General features: G+C 55.2%; 2 protein-coding genes across 16 annotated transcripts in view; one reads left to right on the forward strand and one right to left on the reverse strand.

Moving 5' to 3' along the window:
* The first annotated feature begins 1,919 nt into the window (after positions 1–1,919).
* MYOG (myogenin) lies at positions 1,920–5,824 on the forward strand. Its single transcript, XM_040616842.1, has 3 exons — positions 1,920–2,399; positions 4,862–4,943; positions 5,703–5,824. The coding sequence occupies exons 1-3, from the start codon at positions 1,920–1,922 to the stop codon at positions 5,822–5,824; spliced, it is 684 nt and encodes a 227-aa protein (XP_040472776.1).
* Positions 5,825–6,626: 802 nt separating this feature from the next.
* The window catches only part of PPFIA4 (PTPRF interacting protein alpha 4), a 57,720-nt gene continuing 49,093 nt past the window's right edge, over positions 6,627–15,253 (reverse strand). For 7 of the 15 annotated variants that reach the window (XM_040616771.1, XM_040616768.1, XM_040616767.1 and 4 more), the window contains 8 exons: positions 14,856–14,978; positions 13,688–13,714; positions 12,574–12,749; positions 11,722–11,819; positions 10,879–11,054; positions 10,583–10,651; positions 9,565–9,742; positions 6,627–8,444 (listed from right to left, as the gene is read on the reverse strand). In XM_040616771.1, coding sequence (XP_040472705.1) covers positions 8,386–8,444; positions 9,565–9,742; positions 10,583–10,651; positions 10,879–11,054; positions 11,722–11,819; positions 12,574–12,749; positions 13,688–13,714; positions 14,856–14,978 — 906 coding nt within the window. In that variant the 3' untranslated portion in view covers positions 6,627–8,385. The remainder of the gene's footprint in view (positions 8,445–9,564; positions 9,743–10,582; positions 10,652–10,878; positions 11,055–11,721; positions 11,820–12,573; positions 12,750–13,687; positions 13,715–14,855; positions 14,979–15,253) is intronic. The other 8 variants (XM_040616774.1, XM_040616770.1, XM_040616769.1 and 5 more) reach the window with 4 other exon arrangements.

Raw genomic sequence — 15,253 nt, forward strand, 5'->3', positions numbered from 1 at the left:
ATGCTGCTGTGAAGCCCTCGGGCTCAGGTTTTCCCTCCCAGTGGCTTCACACCTGCCACTGGCCCCTCTGCAGGCTCTCAGGGCGAATCATGCCCCTTCCTCACTGCTTTAGTGCTGTCGTCCTAAGCAGGGGACAAGCCGGTGCTCTGATTTCTTTCCTTCTTGAGCATTTCGGGGTTTGGTTAACCCTGAGGAGCACACGGGCTGTGCCGAGGGTGACCCTTGAGGGTGAGGGTCCTGCTTTCCTTACTGCAGATTTTTTATGGATGCTAAAACCATGGGGTCAGCAAACCCCCAGGGCTGAGACCCTGGGAGAGCTGAAATCGGCGTGAGGATGCGTTATAAGGCTTCTGGGCCCAAACAAGTCACTGCAAAGAGAGAAAAGCATTGTGGCAGGTTCCAAAAAGGCTAGAAATCAACCCGAAGTGAGCCAGGGTGCTGGTAGTGGGTGTGGGGAATGCACTGCGGCACAGCCTCTCTGGGGAGGGGGGGATTTGGGGAAGGAAAATCCCGGCAGGGTTGGCCCCGCTCTTTGCTGACATTCTTTCCACTGACCGATCCCTCGGCTGGAATCTGGCCTGGAGCAGGAATAGGAGGAGATGGGAGATGGTTTCTGACGTTCCTGATGGAAAAAAATAAATCCCTTCTGAATCAAAGACAAAGCTGGAGAGACATGGTCAAGAGGTTGGAGTCAGTAGAGAAGGTCTGGGGATGGGTTAAAAACACACCCGTGCTGCTACCCAGGCAGTGCCCATGATGGTGCCTCAGTTTCCCCATCGGGAACATGGGAGCAATGTGTCTTTGCTGGGGACGGGTGCGGCAGGATGGTGCTGGGGCTTTGGTTATCCACATGTACAGGAGCCGGTACCAGAGACCAGCTGGGATGAGCCTGCTGGGGCAGGAGGGGATCCAGCCCAGCTAGGCTGCTCTGGTGGGGCATGGAGACACACAGGAGGAGGTGTCCTTTGGGTCTGGTGCATGGGAAGGGCCATGAACATGGATTTTGTACCAAAAATGCCACTCTGGGATAAGGGACTTGGCCAGGAACCTTCAGGAAGCCCGCAGTGGAGGAAGGGCTGAGCCTGGCACCATCCTGCCCGCTCTGTTCCTGCAGGACAGCAGGAGGGGTGCCCAGTGGCCGGCAGGGGATGGGTGCTGCGTGGCCAGGGGTGCCCATGGGGAAAGGGGTGCCCATGGGGAAAGGGCTGCAGGGTGGTCCCTGGGACATCCCTTCGGGGCTGGATTCCTCCGCTTCTCCACACCCTCAGCCTTTATGTTGCAACATGCGACATGCAGTAGCACTTTCCCATGCAGGATGGGGCCATGGGAAATACGGGGGGTGAGCGGCGTGGGGCAGCGCGGGGTGACAGGGGGCAAAGGCCAAGCAGCGGGGGATGCTGTGCTGGTGTCGGGTCTGACCACGGAGAAGGGATGGATCCGGGGTGCTGTGGGATGGCAGGTGGCAGCCAGGAAGGGGTGCGGGTGCCCGGCCGGGCAGGGCCACGAGGCCACCGTGGGCTCCCCCAGCCCAGCCATAACTGAAGGGACCAGATGAGGCAGGAATGCTGGGGGGAGCTGGCAGCCACCCGCGGCCCTGGTGGCACCTCTGGGCTCAAACAAAGCCCTTGTTTACGGGGCGGCCGGGCTGCCCTCCCCACTGTGCCAGCCCCCCCAGCCCCCCTAGAGCAGCCACGGTCCGGGCAGCGTAATCCCCGCAGGGAGAGCACATGAAATCAGATGGACAAGTTTTGATGTGAGGCAGCAGCTTAGGGTGGGCTCAGGTTTCCTTTAGGTTTTCTATATTTATCTCCGTGATTTAATGCCAGCGCTGGGGTTTAAATGGCACCAACCAGTTGGCGTGGGGAGAGGGAGCAGCCGTCCCCAAGCCGCGCACACGTCCCTGAGCCGCCCGGGCGCCCATGGAGCTCTTTGAGACCAACCCTTACTTTTTCCCGGATCAGAGGTTTTACGATGGGGAAAATTTCCTGGGCTCCCGCTTGCAGGGCTACGAGCCGGCGGCGTACCCCGAGCGGCCCGAGGTGGCCCTGTGTCCCGAGGGCAGGGTGGCTTTGGAGGAGAAGGACTCAGCGCTGCCTGAGCACTGCCCCGGGCAGTGCCTGCCCTGGGCCTGCAAGGTGTGCAAGAGGAAGACGGTCTCCATCGACCGGCGGCGGGCGGCCACCCTGCGGGAGAAACGCAGGTTGAAGAAGGTGAACGAAGCCTTCGAGGCGCTGAAACGCAGCACCTTGCTCAACCCCAACCAGCGGCTGCCCAAGGTGGAGATCCTGCGCAGCGCCATCCAGTACATCGAGCGCCTGCAGAGCTTGCTCAGCACCCTCAACCAGCAGGAGCGGGAGCAGAGGGACCTGCGCTTCCGCCCCGCCGCTGCCCAGCCCGGGGTAAGTGCCGTCGTGCAGCCCCGCATCCCACACGGGGGCTGGGGACCAGCGTGGGGGTCATGCCTTATGGGGGTGATGTTCTATAGGGGTGATGCCATATGGGGGTGATGCTCTATGGGGGTGATGCCATAGGGGGGAGATGCTCTATGGGGGTGATGCTCTATGGGGGTGATGCTCTATGGGGGTGATGTTTTATGGGGGTGATCCCAAAAAGAGACACCCTGGGCAGCTCTGGGGCACTGGGTCCTGCTGGGAGGAGTGGGACCTCCCAGCCCCGGGGGCAAGGCAGGTGCTGCTGTCGTGGGCTGGTGAATGTCTCCTGGGTAAAGGCACGGGGTGACATTGATCCAGTCCCGACTGGGTGCTCAGACCCCTGGGTAAAGAGGCCACTGGTGGTCTCTCCCTGTGTATGGATGTACTGGGGGCTGCATGCTTCAGTGCTGGGCACTGCACTGGGTGTGACACCTGTGCCTGGGCTTGGAAGGGATAATAAAGGTGAAAATGAAAGAAATAACATAAAATCAAAATAAATCAATTAAGATAAAATAAAATGGAATAAAATTAAATAATGACATGAATTAAAATGAGAGAAAATAAAGTAAATAAAATATAAAATTAAATTAAATTCCCCTGCTCACAGGCACACACACACACACACACTCCTGGTTTCTCCCTGTAAAGGCTCAGGGCAGCCCATCCCACAAAGCCTCCGACCAGACACTGCTGGGGGGTCACAACCTGCTGCCGCCCGCGGCGCTCCACAGGGATCGGTGCTCCTGGGCACAACACCTGCAGCCTCGCTTCCCGCTCGCCCGCTGCCATGCAATTGCCAGGGCCACGACATGCTGGGGCAAGGGGACTTGCTCTGGTGGTCAGCGTGGCACAGCACCCCCAGGCAGGGGACAGGCAGGGGACGAGGGGGTCAGCACGGGGCCACCTTGAGTTTCTCCGGCCAAAGGTGCTGATCGGTGAGCCAGGCGAGGATGAGGATGCTCGCAGCGGGTGTGTCTTGCTGCAGCCCCAGGCAGAGATGCCGCAAGCCAAGTCCGGTCGCACTGCAAGATTTTGGTCATTTAACCAAGTTTCTGAGAGATATTTTCATCTGCCCTCTGATTTCTGGGCTGGGTGTCTGGGCGTGCACTACCCTCTGCTCTGAGGCTTTGGATACGGAAATGTGTAGGTAGCTATAGACAATACACGTAGTGATGATATAGATGATACAGATAGATGTAGATGTACATATAGGTATAAGCATTGATGATATAGATTATATAGATGTAGAAGTAGATATAGATGTATAGATATGGATAGAACTATAGCTATATTGATAGATATAGAGATATTGATACAGATGTAGCTATAGATACAGAAGGACTTTACAAGAGGCACGGACAGGGCTACACAGGGGTTTATCCCCTTTCAGACTAAAGGATTTAAGGACCAAACCAGCAGGTACCCAGATAGCCCAACATTTAGAGCTGAATAAAGGACTGAAAAAGCTTTTAGGCTCCATCCTGTATATTCTTGAGACTTCCTGGTGTAATCCCAATGTACCCACCTGGGTGTATTTGTTGACTGCCCCCGCAAACGCGCTCAAAAACCACACTGAGCAGTTCCCATGTCACTGCTGCCCCGAGCCATCCCTTCTCTGAGGCATAGCCAGGGGTTCACATACTGAGTGCAAAATCCAGGATTTTTTTGGGGAAAAAAAATCTGCAAGAATTTCCTACTTCAATGGGAAATAAATCCAAGTGTTAATGAATTAGCCTGTGCTGCCGTGAGCTTGTAGACCCAAAGTACCATTTCGAGGCTGCTATGTATAGCTGGGTCCTTGGGGTTGCTCCTATAAATTGTATTTTGGGTTTAACCCCAGCTGGCATCACTTCCAGATAAAGACACACACAAAGAAAGTTACTTCAGAGCTTTGCTGAGTAACACTCTCATTTTTCAGGCTGTCAGCTCTTCCCTCTGCAATAGCAGAGTTAGGCCCCAAACCCACAAATCAAACTGCAAAAAGATCTTCCCCAGAAATCCCCTTGGGATGGCCTGAGAGTGTCCAGCCTGTGTGTCATTTTTTATAAGCCTGATTAGATGATTTTCAGCAAAAAGCTGGTTTGCTCAAGGACATTGCTCCATCTCTAGCCCTTTCTCATAGTCACCGAATGAAGAGACATTTTTCTCACCTGCAGTGAGCAGATGGCCCCATTTCTCCTGTGTCCAGAGCCCAAAAGGGAGATTTTTCAGCCTTTATGGTTAAGGAAGCATCTGGCCCGGATGGGTCCTGGGGACCCCGAATGCTGTTGGCTCCTCCAGCTGCTTGCAGGTGGGGAGGGATGTGCCCACCCCTGCAGGGATGCTGTGCTGAGGTGACTGGGCACCTCGGGGTGTTTCTGGGGTGGCTGCTGGGGTTTGGCCAGGCTGGAGGAGGTGACACCCATGGTCAGCATCTCGGCTCCTTGCAGGCGGCCAGCGAGTGCGGATCCGGCAGCTCGTCCTGCAGTCCCGAGTGGAGCAACCAGCTGGAGTTCAGCACCAACCCTGCAGGTAAGGTCCCCCCACCTTGTCCCGCGTCCCGCAGTGACACCGGGCTCCGGGGCGGGGGCAGCAGCAGGGGACACCTCAGCTCTGGAGCAGAACATCGCTAAGCCAACCCCCCAAGAGGAGATGCTCAATGTGGAGGACAAAAGGAACCTTGTCCTTCCCTCCCCACCCCACTTTTGCAAAGACATGAGCTCCCCCCAGGCTCATAAATAGCCCAGCACTGCCTTGGCTCAGTGCTTGGTGAGTTCAGGCTTTTCCCACTGCCTGATTTCTCCAAGACACCTGCTCTGAGGAGCCGAGCAGTTGGATGGCAGCAGCTCAGGGCCCCAGCAACTTGGTCCCCATCAAGGGTTCATCTGTTGCCACCCTTTGGCTTGGCTTTGCTGGCTGTGGTGCTGGGCATCACTACGTGTCGCTGCCCCGGCTCCCTTTCCGTCCCCATGCCCCACTCTGCAGCTGCTATTTTTTTTTTTCCATTATTGCAGTTATCCCCACCCCCACCAAATCCACCTGTTTTTTTTTTTCCCAGAAGGCAGAAACTTAAATCTTATTTTCCAATGAGGAATAAAAGCTAAAAAGTGTCCAAAAGTTTCACTCTCTGGGGGAAGGTGTCACTTCTCCGCAGGGTGGGAGCTGGGAGTGGGTGCCCTGGTCACTCCGCCTGTGCAGGAATCACTGGGTCCCCCCTGCACGGGGCCAGGAGCCATCCCCAGCACATGGTCCCCGTCCCCAGCAGCGTGATCATCCCCTTCCTCCCTGCAGATCACCTCCTGGCTGACGATGCGGCGGAGGACCGCAACCTCCACTCGCTCTCCTCCATCGTGGAGAGCATCGCTGTGGAGGACGTGGCCGTGACGTTCCAGGAGGAGCGGGTTCAAAACTGAGCCAGCGCAAACCCCGGTGGCTCTTCGAGCTGGTAATGGGGTGGGAATAAGATGCCGGAAGGGTCCAGCCACTGGAAATTGTATTTACCTCTCCGGCATTGGGGACTGCACCGCTGAAACCACTTGCCTCCTTCCCCACTCCTCGCGAAACGCTCCTGCCCAGCCAGCTGGAAAAAAATAATGGGGAGAGGTGGGATGTCGGCAGCGCTGCAGCCCCATGCTGGCAGCGGCCCTGGTTCCCGTGAGGGCGGCCGCCCGGTGTTGGGTTCCACTTCACTCCCTGTCCGGGGCGATCGGTTTTTGGGGGCCAATGTGTGTGCTGGGTTCGCTTGCTAATTTTTTTCCAAGATGCTCTTTGACCAACGTCTCTCTCCAGCTGGTGTCCTGCGGGTGCTGAGCCCCGCGGAGGCTGCCCGAGCTGTCTTTTCTACTGAACGCTGTGTGGAGTTGCCATTTTTTTTTTTTATTATTATTTTTGCTAACTTATTTGGATTTTTTTTTTTAAATAAAGGCATTCTTGTTTGAACTGCTCGGGGCTTCCTTTACTCCTGTTCGCCTCTGTGCAGGTCTGCCCTAATTCCCAGGTTGGGGATTTCTCCATATCAGAAAATCCAGCTGGACTCCAGTGTGGTCACTCAGCGGTGGAACTGGATGCCCCACACTCAAATCAGCCCTGCAGAGAACAGTGATCTCACTAGTCTGCAACCGTGGCTCAGCCCTGTGCCCCAAAAACTCTTTGGGGAGCTAAAGATTAATTGTATTTTTAATCTGGGCTCTAGAAAGAAGGCTCAAGCCAGCACTGTTTTAAAATCTTGTTTATTGGAACACACATACATCCTTTCCTGACCCGATCCAGGGTTTGGAGTCCATGCAGTACCAATAATATGACGAAAGAAGTAGGGCATCGATATAAAGGGCTCACTGACTCTTCAAATTAAAAAAATATTTAATACTGTATTAGGCAAATAATACACTGAAAAGACATCGTGACTGTATAGCCTCTCAGATATTGCACTTCCAGACAGCACATGATAAGTATAAGGTCATTCCAGCCATCAATAAATATCACATCAGAAATAGGGGCCACACAAGGCAAACGTGGCATAAGGAGACGAAGAGATCCTACCCTACGGGGAAGAAATGGGAAGAGTGAAGGGCCTCCTGGATTGATCCCTGCCCACAGCCTGGAGGCAGGAGAGGAGAGCATCTCCTCTGGTCCCAGAGGGGAAGGGATGGGCATGTCCCGGGGCGGGGGGTGCCCCCCGCTGTGTCTCCCCAGGTGCCCAAGGAAGGTCCCCTCTCCTGTGGGTGCTGGGTACCGTCCCGGCCAGCAGTGAGCCTATGGGGCGGTTCCAGCCCTTCCCCACGCAGCCCTTCATGGACCCGCCGTGCAGGCACAGCCTCCCCTCTACATGGCATCTGGCAGCACCCCAAAATGCAGCACCCTGACCACCTGCACCCTGGCAGACAGCCACCCTCCTCGCCCCTACGATGGCTGGTCTCTGCTCCACCCCATGCAGCGCCGACCCTGGCACTGGCACTGGCCCCCGCTGGGGGCAGCTCCCTGCCTGGCCACCCCGGTGTGAGGATTTTCACGAGCCTGAATCTTCCTTGGCTTCAAGTCCTGTGGGCAGCAGCATTCCTGATGCCCAAGGGGGCTCAGATGAGTCAGTGCAGCAGCCCGTGGTGTATTGGCAACATGAACCAGGCAGGAGAAAGGTTTCCAAATATTGCAGCCCGCTTTTGGGGTGTCTCTGCTGCTCCGTGATTGCACCACGCTTCTGCCAGCGACGGAGCAGGCACCCAGCAAGCGCACCCAAAGCCCGGCCAGTGTGGGGAGAGGTGGGTGGACAAGCCTCAGGCGGGAGCCATGGGGAGCTGGGGGAAGCGGTGGGTGCACAAGCAGAAGGGAGAGCATCCTTTTCGGTCCACCGCAGCGAGACTGCAGCGTTTGTTGGTTTGGGCCAAGGAACAGGTGCAGGCTGGGCTCTTGTCCTGAAAGGCAGCCAGCACGTGGCCACACTGATAGTGGGGATGTGCTGAGAAACAAAGTGGGAAAGGCCCCGTGAGGATGGCGGCACACCTCCACCCGTGCACCCACAGGCCAGCAAACCCAGATGCAGTCAGTAATGAATCTTCCTGGCACAGGGGAACCATGCCCCAGGGTACAGCAGGATCCCAGGAGCATCTTTGAAGTGCTTGACTATCCTTCCCTCACCCCAGTGGGACCCCCCCATCTAGGATGGCATTCTGGGGTCCCCAGTGGAGCTGTCTGTCCGAGGACTGGACAAACCGTACATGGCTGGGATGCTGAGCATCCCTCCTGCATCATCTCAAGGTCCTGTAAACCTCAGGCAGCAGCGGTGGGCTGTTCCCCCGCCACTGAGGTCTCCATGGTCCTCCATGGCAAGGCAAACCTGTTGAAGGCAGACACCCTGCCTAGGTGATGCTGGACAGAGGACGCTGGGCCTCATGCTCTCCTCTCGGTCCCCATCCAGCTCCGAGGCCTTGGTCCTCCTCGCACTTACCCAGGGCTGGGCTGGTTCCTGTCACGCTGACCCTCAGCAGGAATATGTCCGGACCGTGGAGGTCTCCAGCCTTGGCGACCCAGAGGCACCAACTGGAAGTGAGTCAAAGAGCAGAGCATGCGATTAGCAACTGCTCCAATTAGCCCTCAGCTTTCCACCAAAATATTTGTTAGGCAGTATCTGTGTGCTGACGCCAAATGGAGATGAGGCTCAAAGGAAAAGGCATGTTTGCCCAGCTCTGATGCTCTCAAGGCTCCAGGGTATGTGCCAAGTTGCCACTTGCCGTCCCCACTCTCGGCCAGCGAGCACCCTGCTACCCATGTCTGGGTGCTGTCAGACCCAGGGATTTTGGCCCAGGTTTCATTGTCCTCAGCTGGGTGGGAACTGCAGCTCCCAGGGATGGGGTGGAAAGGGTTGAACAGGTTTGACCCAAAGCACTGGGTGAAAAGCTGTGAAATTTGAGCAAATCTGGAGGCAGGAGGAGAGCTGAGCCTGGAGTTTGGGGCCAGAAGGTGAAAGCATAACTTTTTAATTCTCATTCACACATTCATTTCTGAGCCTGTTGAAGCCAGCTCTGCACCACTGGGGATGTGGTGGGTGGCTTGGGACAGGGGCACCAGGGTGCCTGGTCCAGGGGACAAACTAGCTGGAGCTTGTGCCTTCCTACAGCTTTGGAAGGGACCAAAATACCTTGTAGAGTGGAGTCGTGTGGTGGGGACGTGCGTGCTCAGCTGAAACACGACAGCCAGCAGCACAGGCAGCACGCGAGTCACAGCAGGTCCCTGCCAGCCTGGGAGAGGGGCTGCTCAGCAGTGCTCGGACTGGATTGAGCTGGTTAATTCTGTCCCTTTGGGGATGGGTCCCAAAAGGCCGGATGGACAAGACTGGCCCAGAGGGGGCTGCTGCTCCCTGACAGCCCCCAGTGCTACCCCAGCAGGCTCAGACCTGGATGCCAGACCCAGGGTAAGTGAACATATCCCCAGTCCAGCCCTCTCCCTTGTCCTGGCAATTCAAAACAAAGAAATCACACACCAGACCAGAGTCTGAAAATATCATTTACAGCAGACAATGGCTCATGGATCACACGGATTCAGCATCACAGGTGATCAAGCCTCGCTCCCTCTCCTCTCCTGGTGGCACATCAATCCCCATATTCACCATGAGGTCTGAGCAGGGGTGTGAGAGGACCCTGGGCGGATGGGGGTGACCTACCTTCCGGGGGCATTTTCTTGGCAGAGGCGGATGGAGGGGGCAGGGGCACCACGCTGGTGACACGGAAGCCGGCGGGCAGCGTCTCGGCCGAGCCACTGAGCATGTTGATGCTGTGAACGTCTCGTGGGCGGAAGCGCTTTCGCCAGGACGGGGTTCGACGGAAGGTCTTGTCATCACCCTGTGAGGGAGGAGCAGGTTATGGGCCCGGCAGCTGTGGCAGCAGGACCTTCTCCCCCTGTGACACACTAGCACTACTTCCACCTAACAAGGGTGGGCCTGCACATGAGGGCCAACTCTACCATTGCAGAAGTGTGTCATCAAACTGGACCAAGGACACAGGAGACGTCTCCGGGATCCCATGACATAAGCTTTATCCTTTCCAGCTTGCCCATTTCTTCTCTCCAGCCTGCCTGCAAAGATGCCTTGGAGACATCAACACACATGGCTCAGTAAAAACCCCAAGGGATGCATCTAACCTTGGCCAGGTGATGGCATCTGGAAGTGCCTGCTTCCCTCCATGCTCTGAAAAGAGCCCTGACTAGCTCTGCTATCATATCTTAGTGAGGAAAGTTACACATCGGAGAGATCTAGATGAATTCCAGCCTTCAGTGACTCAACGTGAACAGTTTTCTGGCTGCTTAACAGGGCATCTCTAACCCACCACTGCAGATGTGCCATGCCCAGAATATCTGCGACTCTAAATGGCAACATTAAAGCAGCTGGCAAGGAAAGCCAGGTGAGCCTGCTTGAAACTCAGCCCCCCGAGCATGAGGCTTGAAATGATGCACAAGGCTCTTCCTCACCTGCCTCCGCAGCCTGGCAGCACATTCCTTGGGGCCTTGTCTAATAGCTTTAGCTCATTCCACTGATACTGCTCATGCGACTGCTCTAGAGAGCCCGTGACGCACTATTTGACACCCCTGGACAAGGAGGGGGAGATCAGCGGTCCTGTTTCTCCTGTTTCTTGCACAAGAAGAGGTGCTCAGCACGATCTGGACATAGGAGGTTTGGTACTCACATCGTCCAGCCTCCGATCTGTGCCCAAGGCGAGCAGGTTGTTAAACTCCCTCTCCAGCACTTGTCGAGCCTGAAATTAACAAAAAATTAACAAGAAATGAGCATTCCCCATCGATGGAAATGGTTTCCAGCACAAACTCAGGAAAGCCTGAGAATGACAGAGGGAAAGTCCACACGCCATCCGAGTGCTCTCCTTTGAAAGGTAGAGCCAGGTTGGTGGGACTGGTGGAGTTCCATCGCAGCCATGTCCCATGCTGGCTACCCTCCTCCAAAATCCCCCAAGGATGCTGCTCTTACCTGCGTGTTCTGCGTGGGGATTTGCAACACGAGTGCCAGACTGTTGTGGTCGAAGTTCTCATCAAGGGCCAGGAGCGCCCCATGCACCCCGCTCTCGACGAGGTTGTTTGCATACTCGCGAAGCCCGATGGATTGGATCCAGTGAATGACCTGGTCGTTGGTCCACACCAACACATCTGCAAAAGAGAGAGGGCATGTTCAGGGCCAGCTCAGGGTTGTGCGGGAGCCTGATGATGTCTGGAATCCCTTTTGCACTGCCCCAGGCTGATCCTGGGACTCTCTTTCCTGAGCCAGCAGCAGTACTGGGTGCTCAAGTGCCAGGAACAGCTCACTTCAATTTACCAAACTAAATGCTGAAATAACAGGCAGAAAACAACTGTGAAAATTAATCCTAAGAACCCACGGCTGCTGGTGTAATTAGGGGCATTATCAATAATGAGATGTAATCTAAGCAGCAGCCAGATGCGCAGGGAATCTCAGGACAGCCAACGAGGAAGGGGAGGCTGAGCAAGCTGCAGGGTGTCCTGAGCATCTGAAATAGGCAGGATAAGATGATCTGATGATGCTCGGACTGGATCTATTCTGTTTTGACACCCTTCCTCCCTCTCATGCCTGACTGGAGTAAGCTGCGTAAAGGCGCTTGGAGCAATCTCTTGGGGGAAATACTGCAGGGAGCTCCCCACTGGAGAACAGCCTTGTGGCTGTTCTGTTGCTCAGAAATCACGATTTTTCCAAGGCAAATGCAGTTAAAAGTAAGGGATAGGAGAGAGACCATCACTGGGCATCTCTTGGGAGGTTTCTCATCTCCTTTTCCAGAGCTGGATTGTGTACGTGGCTGCTGACCTTTGATTTCGTGTTGGGTCTCTTCTCGCCTCCTCTCGAGCTCTTTGCGGTCGTAGTTGAGCCTCTTCAGGCACATGATGCCGTACTGCAGGCTGGTGCTGCAAGGACATGAGATGTTACCCAACCCTCACGAGGGCTCAGCGTCGTGCGTTGGGTGGCTCGGAGGGACCTGCAGAGGGACCCACTTCCCTGCTTGCTCTGACCCCAAAGGATGCTTCATTTCAGGGTTGGGTCACTACAGACACAACCCAAAGGGAAGATCTTAGCTGGAAAATCGGGAATGTCCTTCACTTCCATGGTAATTCCCCACTCCACCAGTTTTACCCTGTTCTACCTGCCTGAGAGCGCATGGATCCAAAAATCGGTACTCCGTGCTTGGTGGCAGGAGGGGGAAGGGAGAACCAGCCCATGGGGCTGCTCCAGGGCAAAGGGCTCATCCCCAGAGCAGGGGGCCCCTGGCAGGGCCACGGACACCACCCCGTGGGCCAGGGTGGACGGTGGTATCCCATGACAGGGCTGGATACCGGTGTCTGAGCCGGGTGGTTGGGATGGCATAAGCCTTCTCCAAACTGGGCTGCTGGCAGACGACTGCTCTGCCTGCCAGTGGGGTACCAGGTGGGATGAGCCCAAGGTTTGCTCCACAGCCAGGAGAAGGCTTGATCCTCTGCAGTTTTGCTGCAAGGAGTCTGATGAAGGAGAACATTAGCCCATATGAGCTGCTCCAGACCAGGTGGTTGAGTTTAGCCTAGAGCACCAGGGCAGGCCAAGATGGGACAACCCCTCAGATTGCCCCATCCTCTGCCCCATGTGCAGACACTGCACCCCAGCGACCTCCCAAAGGAGGGGACTCACCGGTGGAAGCTATCCACCATCTTCAAGTGCACTCTGAGATCTTTCTTGGTGAGGTGGTCCAGCATCCGTGCATCAACAAGACACTCCATGAAGTAGCTGCGATATTGCGGGAGACCCAAGCTGGGCAGCCACTCGTTCCCAATCCACTCGTGGTTCATGTCCCCATAGGCCAGTGTCTGTGGAGAAGCAAACAAAGAAGCTAGGGAGAAACCATGGCTTGGTGGAGCTGCAGACTCCTAGGAAACCAGTGACAGTTTCAGTGCTGCAGCCTGGGGGTCGCTGTCCTAAGGACCAACCCTAGGCCAGAGGAGTTTAACCCCAGTTTCTATCGAAGGAACTGAAGGGAACAGTCCTGTTGGCCATGGTGTGTGTCCTGCTGGTGTCCCCCAAGGAGACAAGGCAGTAGCCAAAAAGCAAGCATAATGGATAGTTGGACTTTATGACTAGCTGCTTCTGGAAAAAGTATATTCATGAAAGCTGAAACAACTAAGAAAAAGGTTTCAGTGCATTTCCAATTGATTTTTAAGAAGCTTAGAAATCACCCAAAGATCTGCTTTATGACTTAAAAATGAAAATAACAGGTTTTGGGCAGAAGCTGATCCTGGGTCCAAAAATAAAATAAAACCCACCAGAAGAAAAGTAAAACATTTGAGAGTGATAAAACCAGAAGAGATGGATCCAAGCAGGACTCTTCCCTCTCACCTTTCAGTTAACGAGAATGGTTCGTATCCTGAACTTGGGGCTAAAAGAAAGGTGAACACTCAATGTCTGTGCAGCTAGAAACCTGTCTCCCATGCAGGGTGTCTGGTCACTCTTCGGTGTTTTTTTTTAACACAGTGCCTGTATCTTACAGGGGAGGTCCTAGAAAAAGCCACTCTGCCTGAAGCAGATGACGCTGGTTGATGCAAGGTCCCAGGAGGACCACCAGGAGGACCACCCTGTACTTGAAAGATGGCTCAGAGGAGCAACCACAGGGCGCAGGTTCAGACTCCAACAAAGACCTGGCGAATACTGATGCCCCAAGCTCATCTCCCATGTGCCCCATGATGTCCAGCTCTCCCTCCCATAACCACCCCATTTACCGCCCACAGAAAAGCGTAACATGGGACCTCACCTGTGCCCAGCTGCCTTCCTCTGTGTCCTAAGTGTGACACATGCAGCATGTCAACAGAAAGGACAGGTAAAGTCAGTACCCGGCGGCCCTGCACCATGAAATCGCGTGCCGTGCATGCTGAGCGTGGGACCCCTCGGCACAGCGTGACCCAGAAGGGATGGGGGCTGGTCTCATGGCTGCACGGTCAGGGAGCTCAGCCTTGTCAGCAGGGTGCTGGGGATGCCCCGACCCTGATGGGTACAAGGTTTCACCCCATCTCTTAGACAAGTGAGGAGGATACGGGATGAGGCTTTCCGGATGGGCCTTGGGCTGGAGATGGAACAGACACTGGGGCTCATACATCTTCCCTGGGAAATATGGGCACTTCTTGGGTTCCCCGTAGACCGATGGATGCAGAGAGAAACCCAAGCTTCAGCTCACGGGTCACAACCCCCAGAGGGGCTGCTCAACCCAATTCACCAATTTTGTAGCTATTTCCTCCCTTGTCAACCTGTACTGGTTTTGCTCAACCTCACAAAACCCACCAAGGGAAAGTGTCACACCCCTGCCGTGCCTCTGAGCTTTCCTTTCCCAAAAGGCATCTGGCAGTTACAAGTCTGTGCTACCAGCAGACAAAAGCTTCAAAAAAATGCCTAATTCACACAACAAATCCAAAATGCTGCCCCTGCTCTGAGCCATGGGCGTGGGGCCCATGTTTTCAGTTGCAGAGAGGGGAGCACGGCTACACCTCTCCAAAGGAGCCAGAGCTTCTGGAAGCATAGCCACGTCCCTCCGAGGGACCCCAAGCTATCAGCCAGTGGTAGGGACAGACAGTGGGGACAACATTTGGGTGTGCTAAGGTCAATGGGAGATTAGACAGTGGCTTCTCTGGGTGCAGAGTGGCCAATGTGGGACTCAATCTCACGCATCCATCTTGAGATCACTCTCGTTCTTTGTCTTTCTCTAACTCACAACTGACAGACAAGCCACTCTAGAAACCCAGCAAAACCCACTGGGGCTTGACAAAGGAAAATGCATCTGATGGTTTTTAAGCCAGTTTTAGAAATTGTTGGGATATTAAAGGTTGAAAGATGTTTTCCAAACAGGTGCACAGTGCTGGCCAAGAGCTGACACACGAGATGCAGCAAAGATCCCCTTCCCTCCCGGGGTTTAGTGTGTTAATGCACACCCGGAGCTCAGCTCGGTAACTGATACGCTGTGCAGCAGCAGTGGGGCCAGTCAGCCTCACCGTCTTGGTGGAAGTCGCCATGTTCTCCATCTCCTCGTGGGTGACCCAGACATTTCCAGAGGACTGCGGGGAAAAGAGCAGAGTGGTCAGGGTAAACCACCATGGAGCCACGGCCTCAGTTCACAACCGTGCTGGAAATAAGCCTGGCTCAGGCTGATGGAGGATCAGGCCACCCTTGCGCTTGAAGCTGCACTGGGGAGGTCTTGCAGCGTCCTTGCAGCTCAGGCTGGTGGCACCCTGCTGCCCGTGGGAACCCTGGGCTGTCCGTGCAGCCACAGAGAGCGCAGCAAGGACCACTGGCCCTTTGGCTGCCTTTATACTTTGGTGTTACGCTCCTG

The sequence above is a fragment of the Falco naumanni genome, chromosome 17 (genome assembly GCF_017639655.2).
Source record: "Falco naumanni isolate bFalNau1 chromosome 17, bFalNau1.pat, whole genome shotgun sequence".
In the NCBI taxonomy this organism is placed as follows: Eukaryota; Metazoa; Chordata; class Aves; order Falconiformes; family Falconidae; genus Falco; species Falco naumanni.